This window comes from Carassius auratus, chromosome 13 (genome assembly GCF_003368295.1).
Source record: "Carassius auratus strain Wakin chromosome 13, ASM336829v1, whole genome shotgun sequence".
Lineage (NCBI taxonomy): Eukaryota > Metazoa > Chordata > Actinopteri > Cypriniformes > Cyprinidae > Carassius > Carassius auratus.
The window spans coordinates 2,402,329-2,416,620 of NC_039255.1; the positions used below are offsets into that span (position 1 = coordinate 2,402,329).

General features: G+C 31.8%; 1 protein-coding gene across 1 annotated transcript; it reads right to left on the bottom strand.

Annotated features, from left to right (window-relative positions):
* Positions 1–259: 259 nt before the first annotated feature.
* On the bottom strand, positions 260–11,562 carry LOC113112330 (integral membrane protein GPR137B-like). Its single transcript, XM_026277795.1, has 7 exons — positions 10,768–11,562; positions 8,832–8,881; positions 7,535–7,760; positions 5,498–5,647; positions 2,824–2,952; positions 2,101–2,222; positions 260–1,574 (listed from the first exon to the last, which is right to left on the bottom strand). The coding sequence occupies exons 1-7, from the start codon at positions 11,116–11,118 to the stop codon at positions 1,469–1,471; spliced, it is 1,134 nt and encodes a 377-aa protein (XP_026133580.1). The 5' UTR covers positions 11,119–11,562; the 3' UTR covers positions 260–1,468.
* Between the last annotated feature and the right edge of the window lie 2,730 nt (positions 11,563–14,292).

Here is a 14,292-nt window from a genome sequence, read left to right on the forward strand (position 1 = left end):
TCTGAATGAACGGAGGCATTAGACTCAAGGACAACACTCTTTTATTATAGATGAGCTAATGCTAATGCTATGTGTGTCTAAACTTCCCATTCACTTGCTCTGCAGTGAATGGGTGCCGTCAGAATGAGACTCATTGAGAAAATGATATGCCGGAAACATCATTTTGAAGTTAAAAACATCTTAATGCTGGATTTGTTTCATTTTTTGTCTTCTCCAGATGTTAACTGATGGACTGGAGTGCTGTGGATTATTGTGATGTTTTTATCTGCTCTCATTTTGACGGCACCCATTCACTGCAGAGCATCCACTGATGAGACACTGATGCAATGATAAACAGTCTGTGTCAATCTGCAATAGGTTTCATTCAATCTCTAGACAAGTGATCTCAATGTCTGTAATATAGAGAATTTAACTTTTATTAATGTAGAAAACAAAGTTTTACAAAGTGCAAAAGCTACAAACCGTACAATCAAACACTAAAAATGCATTGATAAAAACAATGGTCAACAAACCGAACCCCTTTATTCATCTCTCAACATTTAAAAATATATACTTTTTATTGTGTTTTCATCTAAATGTTCAATAGGAGAGTGTCAACAATGTTTTCACAGTTCAGGCCAAGTGAATATGAAGTTATTTCCTTCATCAATCTTTTTTAAACAGGTTTGTGTCCCGAATCTGAACAGAACTGGAATGAAGAAAATGATTTGTTTATGGAGCAGCGATACAAAAATGGCAATAAAATCTACATTTCACAAAGTGGAAAGTTATCATACTTATCTAGTATACTCAATATATTAATTCATATATATTCTTCTGTATATAACTGACAGTGCAAACTCAGAAAAATAGCTTGTATAGAGTAATTCATCTGAAATAGGAACTACTGGCCTAAAAGTCGAAAGAACTGAACGCTACAATGAACAGCCACATTTTCAGTAGCACTGATTCTGGAAATATTTTTCCCATTCATTTTCTCCACAAGTATTTCAATTCCAAGAAATGTGAATTAATTTTATTTAATGAGTCATTGCAAATAATTTGAATAAGTTGTACAGTCATTGATTTTAAGTGCTGAATTTGTAGATTTATATTTAAATAAAAAAATTTAAATGCAAAATATAAATATTTACTACAAACACACAAAAAATATTTAAATATACAAGTACTACTATGTAGAACGTAGGGAGGTCGACTCGATCAAATAATTCGCAATGCATCATGGGAGTGAGCGAAACTTATCTGATTGATCTCTGAGTAGTGCATTTGAAATCACATTTATACAAAGAAACTTTTGCACATTAGTTTCTTTTTCTTTTTGGAGAAAATGATTGGTAGTTTTGCTTCCAAAGCTGTACTGTTGTTCTAAATAACGTAATAAATAGCAGTAAAGGCATCAGTGGTATGAAATATTACCCATCAGTGATAGGAAATGTGCAAAATAAAACCACCCCTCATTGGGAATGTTTTAGTGGGGATACAACTCCTCTGGTGCTAGATGGGACTCTTCTCCTTCAGCGTTTGTGTTGAAACTGTTGCTTCGACAACCCCAATCATAACTGTCCGGCGTAAGACTGTGAAGCAAAGCAATATTTCATTAATTAACCCTTTATGGTCAGATTAATACATTCAATGCATGGCGTTTTAGAGCAGTGCTTTCCTTTGAAAATTTTAAGCTGAAGTATGTCATTTCTGATTACTTTTTTTTAATACAGATTAGTTGTAGACAATAAAACCAAGAATATGCAAACAGGAAAGTAAATAAAGCAAGTTCTGAATGCTATTTGGTACATCTAAACATGGTTTTTCTAAAAAAAAAAAAAAAAAAAAAAAAAAAAAACACGAAATAAGTAAATCTAAGATGCTTCAGTCCAGTACGTGTTCATCTTGAAATATCAAAGTTATTCTTACGTTTACTTAAGATAATAAAAAGCAGTAAAGATTTGACAGCAAAAAGACACGTGAAGCTCGAGCTGAAGGTGGACGTTTGTACAATGACTAAAAGATGTTTTACTTGATTAAATAAATAAACTATAAATCAGATGGCATGTAGTAGATTATTAAATATAGTGATTAATTTTAGACTGAGTGCTGTCATACCTGGCTTGAATGTTTTGTGGGATGATACTCCACGCGAGATCATCATCGCTGTCGTAACGCCGCGGGTTGTCAAAGAAATAAGCTCTTGATGAGAACATGTGGCCGGGGATCACTGACACACTCTACAAGCCAAAGAGAGAGTCTTCAGCATTATATTGTATATCACTGTATATATGTACACTACCGTTCAAAAGTTTGGGGTCGGTAGGATTTTTTCGAGTCTCTTGTGCTCATCAGGGCTGGATTTATTTTCTTTAAAAACACAGTAATTTTTTGAAATATTACAATTCAAAACAGCTGTTTTCTATGTGAATCTCTGTTAAAGTGTAATTTATTTCTGTGATGCTCCGCTGTATTTTCAGCATCATTCCTCCAGTCTTCAGTGTCACATGATCTTCAGAAATCATTCTAATGATTCAAGAAACATTTCTGATTATCATCGATGTTAAAAACAGTTGTGGTGCACAATATTTTTGTGGAGGCTGTGATACATTTACATTTTCAGGATTTTATGATGAATAGAACTATGATGAATGTGCATTTATTTGAAATAGAAATCTTTTTTATAACATTATAAATGTCTTTATTGTCACTTTATAATGCATCCTTGCTCACACTTTTTATTTTTTTATATTTTTTTATTAACCCCAAACTTTTGAATGGCAATTTAAGTATTGTATGTTAAGAACTGGAAATTTAATTGAAAGATGATAAATCTCATACTCGATCCTGAGCCGGCTTTCGGACTCTGAAAATGAAGACCACTAGTGAAGTGGGCAGCAGCTCCCAAACAAACAGGATCACCCCAAAAACCACATATCCAGCGTCGCCCAACATCGACTTCAGATCTGCCTGCAACATCATCAAAAAATCATCAAAATAGCCAAATTCTGCAAGACACACTTTAGTATGAAAACAAAAACCAAAAAAAAAATCCCCAACTTAATTTTCTTCGTCCATAATAAAGCTAAAAAAAGAAAAACATGATTAATAATGAAAGCCAAAATATTAAATACCATGAATGCATATATACAAGTAGGTCAAAATGACACTGGAAATATTAAAATCAAATCAATGACTGTACAACTTATTCAAATTATTTGCACGACTCTGGGAAGAGTAATGCATTGCCTCATTAAATAAAATTAATTAACATTTCTTGGAATTGAAATACCTGTGGAGAAAATGAATGGGAAAAAAATATTTCCAGAATCATTTGAGTAAGTTCGGGACCTCGGAGCGGGATCGCGAATCATTTGAGTCAGTTCGGGAGTAGCGAATCATTTGAGTCAGTTCGGGAGTAGCGAATCATTTGAGTCAGTTGGGGTTTGCGAATCAATTGAGTAAATTTGGGGATCGCAAATAATTTGAGTCAGTTTGAGAGTTCGGAGCGGCTTCGCGAATCATTTGAGTCAGTTCGAGAGTTCGGAGCGGGATCGCGAATCATTTGGATCAGTTCGGGAGTTCGTAGCGGGTTCGCGAATCATTTGAACCAGTTCGGGAGTTCAAATCGTGTTCGCGAATCATTTGAACCAGATCGGGAGTTCAAAGCGGGTTCGCGAATCATTTGAGTCAGTTTTGGGAGTTCGGATCGTGAATCATTTGAGTAATTTCGGGAGTTCGGAGCTGGTTCGCGAATCATTTGAGTCAGTTTGGGGTTCGCGAATCATAGCTGTATATGGATAGGCATTTTTAACTAATTTAGTAGCTAGTTCTAATTACGTTTTCCTTGAATGTTTAGGTGTTTATGTGAACTCGATTTTTTGACCCAAAAATAAAACATCCTTATTGACCGACCACCCCCCTGTATCTGCATGAAATGGTTTGGTCTGCCTTAGCGCACTCATCACTGATGGTGTTTAGTTAGTTTTTGTTAACTAAACAAAACTGGAGTATAATGTTATTTGAGGACTATTGGACATTCAAAATGCATCCCATAGGGCTATTGTCTTTCAAAATGTGCGTCCCTGTCATTGGATTGCGATAGGGCTGTCAACGAATATTCTAAATTCGAATATATATTCGAATAGTTTTAAAACGACGAATTTCGAAGGTGAAAATTAATATTCGATTTAAAAAAAAAGTGGAAAAAAACGTCTCCGGTAGTAGGCCTAGAGCCATAGCTGTCAAAAATGAAAATTTTCATAATTTATTCAAGATTTTCCAAATGTATTCCTTGATTTGATTGATTGATTTGGTCTAAATAGAGAAGAATTAATGATTATTTAAATTTGAAAACTACATATAAATTAGCTACCAACTTTGTTAATCACTTAGCATCAAGTGCCTTTCACCCTGTTACATCTTGATGAACCACTGAAACGATTTTGGAAAAAAAATTTTTTGGTAAAAAATGTTACATAGTGTTGCTTTAAGGACATTTTTAATGATGGCTTTTAATCTTGCATCAAATAGTGAACTGCATACTGTATGGAGACTTGCATTTACATAGTCTATTCTGTTCTTATATGTGACTATCAGATTGTAACCATATTTCTGCTAGATTTGTCTTTTTTTATATAATTTTATTTATTTATTCCCTGGCCCTATTTAAATACACTCTCTCAAATCTTTCTCAAATGTCAGGCAGATGACAAGCTCAACCGCTCAACAGCTAGATGGTTATCTGTCTGAAGTCCCCATCCCCAGAAGTGATAACCCTCTTGCCTATGGAGAAATAATGCACTTTCTTGTAGTAGTCCTATAGAGAAAAAAAAATGCACTTGACCTTAATGCACTTTGTTTTTATGAGAGAACATTTAATTTTAAAACCTTTCTGGAGGCCAGTAGGCCTGTACATAATTATTTAATGTAGGCTACATAAGTAGGGTAAAGATAACATTTTAGTTAGAATTTTATTTTATACTGTCCATTGTTGCAATGTGTTAAATTAATTAGTAAAGTTAGTACAGTCATAGCCATAAATGCAATGGTACTAATAATTGGCATAATTTCTTTCTGTGTTTCGGTTTTCGGCCTTGGTTTCCTCTTTTTCGGATTTCGGTTTCGGCCAAGAATTTTCATTTCGGTGCATCCCTACTTAATATCTTCAAGGAACATGATCTTTACTTAATATCCTAATGATTTTTGGCATGAAAGAAAAATCAATAATTTTGACCCAGTGTATTTTTGGCTATTGCTACAAATATTCCTCAGAGACTTAAGACTGCTTTTGTGCTCCAGGGTCACAAATCGAGCACAAAATGTTGATCTCAGTGTGGCTCCAGGAGTAAACACTTAAACTGCACACATCTTCAGAGGTCAAAAAACAAATTTGGGTCACTTTGCATACAGATGACACCTGTTTTATTTTCAAGAAGAATGTCTGACGAGCTAATAATGTTGAAACCACAAATGCATCATGTTCACTTTATCAAAACAACTGTGTTGAACATACTTGGTCTGATACGTTGTACCAGTCGTAGTCAAATGAGTGGATGCTCTTGACTTTTGCCAGTGCCAGCACCACGAGGTTATAACACGCACGGGACGAGTACAGCAGGATCACCGTCGCTCCGATCAGAGTCACCTGACACACGGATGTTCCCTGGACAGAAAACATGAGACGTTCAGTTTAGAATCAGTTCTGATCATTCAAGTATTTTTACTGTGGAAGAAACATACTGTTTTTGAGCAGTGATTCACATTGACTTTATGATCTATTCCTCTCTGTGAGTGTTTAAACTGTTAACTAAAACTCAGTTTAACATGAAATAATCTTGTTTTACTTGAGAATGTATATAAAAAAAAAATGTGACATGAACTATATAAATTGGATATAGTGTATAACTGGTTCTATATTTCACAACTTTGCAATTGCAATTGCATTTGTTTTAGTTTAGTAATTTATATATATATATATATATATATATATATATATATATATATATATATATATATAATATTTTATTGTTTATATCATTATTGTTTATATATATATATATATATATATATATATATATATATATATATATATAAAAAGCGATGTCCAACTTTGGAAACTATAGATTTCTCTTTAAATATGAAGAGGTCAAACAACATACTTAAAGTTTTACGTTTTCTATAATAAAGCCATGATTAATTATAAGAACCCAAAAGGGATTTGTATTTGTGTATTTCATTTTCTACTTATTAGATTTTGTTTTATTAAAGGCTACGCCTTCCCAAGCCTAAACCTACCCTACCCTACCCCTTACAATAATGCAAAAATAGTAATTAATGTACAGTGTGAGGAAAATTACGCTTTATTGATGTGCGCATGCCCAGTAGCTTTTGCTAAATGATTCACAATACGCGATCCGATTGGAGCTCGCCGAAACATTGAATCATTTTGCGTTTCAAAAAGCTCAGTTTCACCCTTTACTACGTACTTTTTAAAATCATTACAAGCGATGTCGCAATTCGAAAATCAAAGGCACTTTTGAACTGATTTTTGAAAGTGAATCGCTTGAACTGAACGATCGAAGTCGCGAGATTGAATCAATCGGAGCGGTTCCAGCGGAAATGACTCACTCAATTGAATCGGTTCTGTCGCTCTGCTTTTGACGTCTTCAGTCATGTTTACACTTCTACTGATTTAACTCGCTAGTTTTTTTGACATTCACTGAAATAAGACAAAAAGTATGATGTTTACACATAAAATATCCATGTTTCCATTCCAAAGATAACATCCAACACACATCTAGAACATATTCAGGTGAGGAGATGGAAATATTGTGCGTTATCATCGAGTTTAAAGCTTATTTGACTGTTTGAAATGTTCATTGGAAGTTGTCTTTTTTTTTTTTTTTTTAAATCAAGTTAAACGAAATGTAAATGGCAAATGTTATCTAGGCATACATTTAAGTTTGTTTAATTTTAAGTAACGAAAATAATAATTTATTTATTTATCATTTTAGTTTACTGTAATGACCCTGGTGGGTAGCTTATATATATATATATATATATATATATATATATATATATATATATATATATATATATATATATATATATATATATATATATTATTCACTTTCTGTTAATGTTTATTTAATATCAAGTAACAATTTTTTAATGTTTATGTTTTTAGTTTTAGTTAGCAATAATAACCCTGATATGCATAGCATCAAAAAGTGTTTAAGCAAAGTTAGGAAAGTGTCCAGCGGTCCAGTGCAGCCTCTTTAAATGGACACACAGTGGACCTGGGAAGACTGGCACATTGCTAAAAGACAACAAGCTTTCAAAGACTGAAAAAGATAATGTATATAAAAAATATTTCTGTAAATGTTTTTCCAGGCTCCCTTTCTCTTTCTGGTAAACTCATTAAAATGCTTTGTCCTGATGAGATTTCAGGGTTCAAAGACTTGTGAACAAACAACCAAAACACACACACACACACACACACACACCTGTCTTGTCTTCTGTGTATACTGTAGTATATTCCTGTCTTTACCTTGGACTCCAGGTAGATGTTGGCCAGAGACATCTTGGCGATCTTATAGAGACACAGTGCGAGTGAGACGGCGCAGAGGACGAACAGCGTGTCGTTGATGGCCACACGCACCAGCACTACAGTCTCTGTGTCGGCCTTGGTCTGCATCTTCACCAGCAGAGCACAGGTCAGGTTCACCAGCAGGAAGAGGAAGCTGATGCACAGGAAGAGCAGGTACAGCGGCAGCCTGACGTGTGCACAATACATCAAACACTGAATCAGGTAAACCACATGCATATGCAGAACCTAATAAAATATCATGTCCGGTACTTGAAACAAAATAAACATTAATTGTAATAAAATATTACACATAAAAAATACATAATAAATAACTTTTTATTACAGGTACTTGACAAAGGAACATATATTATATATATAAATCTATTGAAAATGACAATTTAACTAAATAACAATGGTAAAATTCTACTTAAAACAGGAAATATAAATGTAATAACTAATTTAAAATATTACTAAAAATATAATCATACCTTGATACTAATTATTTAAAAAAAATATTATTCTGCTTTATATATAAAAATAAAGAAGTTTATTTAAAATGACAAAAACTGAATTAAATAATAAATATAAAAGTCTAATTAAAACAGGAAATATATAAAATATGAATAAAATATAATATCTTGATACTAATTATTAAAAAAGATATTATTCTGCTTTATCTATAAAAATGTATACAGTATATTTAAAACTATTTAAAATGACAATAGCTGAATTAAATAATGATAAAATTCTAATTAAAGCAGAAAATATAAAATAACATATTTATAATATTAATAAAAATATAATATCTTGATGCTAATTATTGAAAAAAATATTCTGCTTTTTTCTATAAAACAATTATAAAGTATATTAAACATTATTATGTTTAAAAATAACGTTATAAATTAACATTATATTAAATTATAGTTTTTTTTTTATTATTTACCTTTTTATTCTAACCTGACAGCAGCCAATCAGACATAATTTTTTAAAATTTTGATTATAGTAAAAACATTTTTTTTTCTCCATAAACTAGATTTTTAGTCAGATAACATAATAATAACAATACCTCCAGGTTGCATTACAGATACATAATTTACAATCATAATACATAATACAAATACATCAGCAAAAGAAACCAAAACAGCATTAATAAGTGAGTTATGAATATCTGGAGAGATTTTGGGGTAGATTATTCCAAAGCTGTGAAAACAAATATTACTTTTAAAATAAGTAGTTTAGGAGTATAGAAGTTATTCACCTGTACTTCTGAAGTTCTGGTGAATATTTAGACTTCGCCTTGAAAATGACCTGTACCAGAAAACAAGGCATAAGTTAGTGTAAATATTGCAAGCATAAAGCATTTAAACTCATGAATTATTAAACCAAGAATGACACATGTATGATGATAAAAGTCACCAGTTCCCTCGTCGAACCATTTGGATCAAAGCAGAAACCAGATTGTAAAACTTTAAGTGCAGTCTCCATCATAAACACTGACAGATCAGCAGTACATAAGATCTGATTCTATACTGTAAAAGGTTACCTTACAGAGCTTTTTCAACATGATCTAGCCTTTAAAAATGACATTAGCATGAAAGAAAGATTATACTTATTTTTGACTATTTTTGAAAATCCTCCAAAATTTAGTTTTATTACTTTAATACTGTACACTAAATGAGAAAAGTAACCCATGTGTGCTTGTTGAACATTTGAAATAACATGCATCGTCATATAAATCAGTTGTTTATTGTAGGTGGTGTATTAGTGGTGATTTACTGTAAATACTTCACAGTTTGTCCTCTAGTGTTTTTTATAGAGTAGTGTAAACGCTTCAGACCGCAGCCAATGATTTCACTTCCCTTTTTCTCTCACACGAACTCCTACACCAATGATTCATTTACATACGCAGCTTTGATCATAACAAAAACAGGAAGAGTTTAAATTCTGCTTTTGGAAGAATATGCATTGTGAGAGTATACAGTACACATAATATTGAACTGATATAAGCACTAGCGTGAGTGGGAATCAATAATGACCCAAGCTGCTTTTCCTTGCCTTCGATGTCATATTATTATTTTCTATGCAGCGATAATCATGCATGCATTTTTGCAATCATGCATTTTTTATTTTATCCATCAGATATTGATTGGGTGGTGAAAAGTTTTTCTGTATTTTAATAGGTGGCCAGAATTATTATCGTTAACTAAAACTAAAACCCTTAAAAAAACATCTCCAGGAACACATGATAGGTAAAAATTGATAGCTTGAATGCACTGTAAGTCGCTTTGGATAAAAGCGTCTGCTAAATGCATTAATTTAATTTAATTTAATTTAATTTAATTTAATTTAATTTAATTTAATTTAATTTAATTTAATTTAATTTAATCTTTATTATATGAAATAAAATATACATGAACTAATATATATAAAATAATAATAACAAATCGTGGTAAAAATCGTGACAAAATGAAAATATAAAATAAAAATTGTAAAATAAAATATAATGTAAAATATTAATAAAAACTATAATTGTATACCAATAATATTTTTTTTTAAATGTAATAAATCTGAATTATTTTCTTATTTTAATAATTATACTTTGATAATTAAAGTTTAAATAATTATTATTAAATTTTAACTAAAATTAAAAGAAAGAAAAAAACAGAAAATTCATTTAAAATATTAACAAAATATGCGTTACTATACATGGTTTAATTTGGAAAATTAACCAAAACTACAATGGTTTACCAATTATACTAAAATAACAAAATTACAAAAAATTTAGAAAAATTAAAACAGAAAACAGAAAAATAAAATCTAACTCAAAATACAAAAAAACTAAATGGCATCTCAATAATAGTAAAATAACAAAGATTACTAAAACTGTAACTAAAATGAAAATAAAAACAGAACAATTAAAAATAAAATCTATAATAGTAGAGCAGTTGCTGGATAAATCAGACGGACTGATGTCAGCTGAAAAGCAAAGTTATTTCAGTGTCCAAATAAGTTTCAGTGAAAGATAATTTCACCTTAAAATTAATATAGTTATGCTTTATGAATCCTGCCTAACAAACCCAGGAACAGAGAGTTGTTTCAAGTATTAAAAATGTTGTTTCCTTATCTAAAGACAATAGACACATAAACGCACATGTGACTGTAGTCTTATAAGCAGACTTTACTGTCGAACTCACCTGTGCGAAGTACAGATTCATGAGGCTGAGGGTGAAGAACTGCAGGCAGACGGGGAAACAGTAGAGCAGCCAGAAAGACAAGGGTCCGAGTGTGTTTGCGGTCACGCAGTCTCTGAAATAAAAGGAGAAGAGCAGCGCTCGCAGAGCCGCCCACAGCAGACACAAGAACAGAAACACCGTCTGGTAGCTGAAGCGCTTGTGTCTGTATCTCAGCACCAGCCACAGCTGCACGTACACGAACACAAACAGCAGCGAGTAGAAGATGGTGTAGGCCACCGTCAGCCCCAGCTTGACGAAGGGAGGCACGGCCGGGCTGAAGGTCGGAGGAGGAGGGAGAAAGTCGCTGTCCATGACTCTGGAGAAGGAGGTCTAGACGGGGTCTGTCCTCCTCCAGCGGCTTCTTCTGCTGCTCCTTCACGTGTTCAATCCAGCACAGCAGGAGAAAACCAGCGACTGAGAGCAGCCCAGGGTTCAGGGCAAGGAAACGAGGGAGAAAGAGGAAAAGAAAGCCAGCAGCACTTCCTCCTGCGGTGCGAGACTGAGCTGCATTCAGCTGCAGGAAGAGGATTGTGCAGCGGGCAGTGAAAGCTGGGGGGGGGGCGGACCCTCTGACGCGGTGTTGACCTTTAACCCTGCGCTCAGGCTTCCCACGGGATGCTTGTGCTGATTTTCTGCAGCTATGGCTCTTTACAGGTTTGTGTGAAGATTTAATACGTATGAAACACAGGTTACATATTTATGCAAGCAACTTTATACTGTACACGTCAGGGACCATTTTAATGTCTTCCCCCCCCCCAAATCTGAATTTTTTGGAATTAGTGTATCTTTTTTTTTTTTGCATTTTTATTTACATTTTTTATTTTGCATTTTTATTTTCATTTGCATTTTATTTACATCTTTAATTTAATTTTAATGTTCATTCATTCGTTTGTTTGCATTTTTCTTCAGTTGGACCTAAATCTAAACTATTAAAAAAGTTATTAAATATTGCATAAATCATTTTACTAAAATATAGAATTAATAATATTTTTTATTTTATTTTATGTTTTATTTTCACATAAACTTTTTTCCCTTCAATAGTACCAAAATCAAAACAAACAAAAAATTTGAATTAGTATTATTTATTTATTTCTTTATTTATTTATGTGTTTTCCTTCATTAAGACATTAATTTTAAATAATTGTTTGCGAATAAGTATAAATCTATAAAATATTTTTTTTTAATTAATTTATTCATTTCAGTTGGACCTAAATCTTAACTATTGTATAAATTACTGTATAAATATTGTATAAATCCTTTTTCTAAAATATATAATAGCCTAGAAGCTCGAAGATTCAATAGAGCAGATTATTTGCTTTACATAATTAAACGCCAGTTACATCTTTATATAAGCAACTTTATACTGTATTATATATATATATATATATATATATATATATATATATATATATATTATATTATATTATATATATATTTTTTTTTCACTTTTTTTTTAATTAGGCCATTAATCTTATTTCTTATTTCTTTTTTACATTTTCTTTTAGTTGGACCTAATTCTTAATTATTGGAATTAATCTAAATCCCTTTTTACTAAAATATATAGAGCAGTCTACAAACTTGAAACTTCATCAGAATAGAGTCTTTCTATTATTTGTGTCTCATTTACATAACGAGACTCTAGTTGCATCTTTATAACTTTATGCTTTATAAACAGGGGCAACTGCAACTTCATTATTATTATTATTATTATTATTATTATTTTACTTATTTTCTACATAAATATTGGAATTATTAAACTTGTTTTTTACTAAAATATGTAATATAGAAACTCTAATAAAATAATTAAAGATTGGCTGTTTACAGATTTGCACATAACTTCACTGAGCATAAATTTGTAAATATTTCTATTTAGATTTCATTTTTGTATTATTTTTTTAATTATTAATAATAATTGCCAAGGTAACATTTCTAATGTTCTAAGTTTTTCAAATGTAAGTTTTTCATCTAATATTTATATTTGTAATGAATATTCTGACTGTGTTGGCTCTTTTAGACTCCAGACTTGTGTTAGCCGGTCCAGTTATTGCTGTAATCTCATTAAATCTGATTAAATCTCTGCTCTGTTCAGTGTTACTCTAGCCATGAGAACCTCTCTGTGTCTGCGACTGTATTTGTGATTTATTGCTGATGCAGCTTAGGTTCTCATTCACATGGCAGCAAGTCAGTGACAAATACAGCTGGGCCCAGAGATCAGAGGTCAAGCTGTCACCGTACTCTGACACAGGGCAGCAAAGAGACAAATCAATCACAAGTGTAATAATAATCCCACAAAGGTCATGTGATCGGGTTATCAGGGAGTTAAATGCAACATATTTGGAAACATAATGATTTTTAAATGTAAATGAGGTTTATTCTGTTTACCAGGGCTGCATTTATTTGATCAGAAATACTGTAAAAAAAAAATTGATATATTATTACAATTTTTTAAAAGTGTTTTCTATGTGAATATCTGTTAAAGTGTAATTTATTTCTGTGATGCTCCGCTGTATTTTCAGCATCATTCCTCCAGTCTTCAGTGTCACATGATCTTCAGAAATCATGAAAATATGACGATTGGCTGCTTAAAAAGAAACCTTTGGGTGCTTTTTTGTGCTTTTATTCATTAAATATGCATTAAATTAATCAAAAGTGACAGTAAAAATTGACTAAAAAAGTTGATTGATAATAAAAAGAACTATTATTAATAAATTTGGGTGAAATGTATCATATTGTAGACATGATCTTGATTATTGACAGTAAATTCTGATTAAAAATATTTGCTCTACCCTTGCATTGTTTGAATTAAAGTCATGAATGTTGCTTTGCAAAACTGAAATACTTCAGAATTAAAAACAGACGGCACACAGGAAGTTGAATTAAAGATGTTCAGCACAATCATCCAACAGAGCAATTGCATTAGTTCAACATAACAACTAAAAACCTCCAGATCAGACGATTTACAGTGTTTTCTTCAAGGTTTCCCACTTCATGTTGTTTGGCTCCGTAATAGACAATAAGAGCATTCTGGAAAATCCTGCATTCTTCCATCACAATCTCTGAAAAATGTGTTTAGTTAAACATATTTTAACTAAACACTCATTTTATTAAATACAAAGTGTCATTTCAGACACTGAATGTTCTTATAATTTAATGTAAATAGCACAAATGATTGATAAAGTTCATTACTCGAGCTCAGATTAGTTGTAGAGAAGTGATTTAGCAGTAGATGGCGCTGTTACTCAAGATTTCAGCCACAAAGCCACCTCTAGACAGCATCATGATACACAGGTTAATAGTAAGCCATTCTTAATCAGCCTTATATTTTGGTGACGTCATGACATGAAGCAATACATTTATCTATAAAAAAAAAAACTTTAGGTCTTGTTTCTAGACAACCTTAAACTAAATTAATGTGATCACACATATTTGAAGATTAAATTATTTTACTCACACTGATGTAGAGAGGCACATGGGATACTTGGTAAC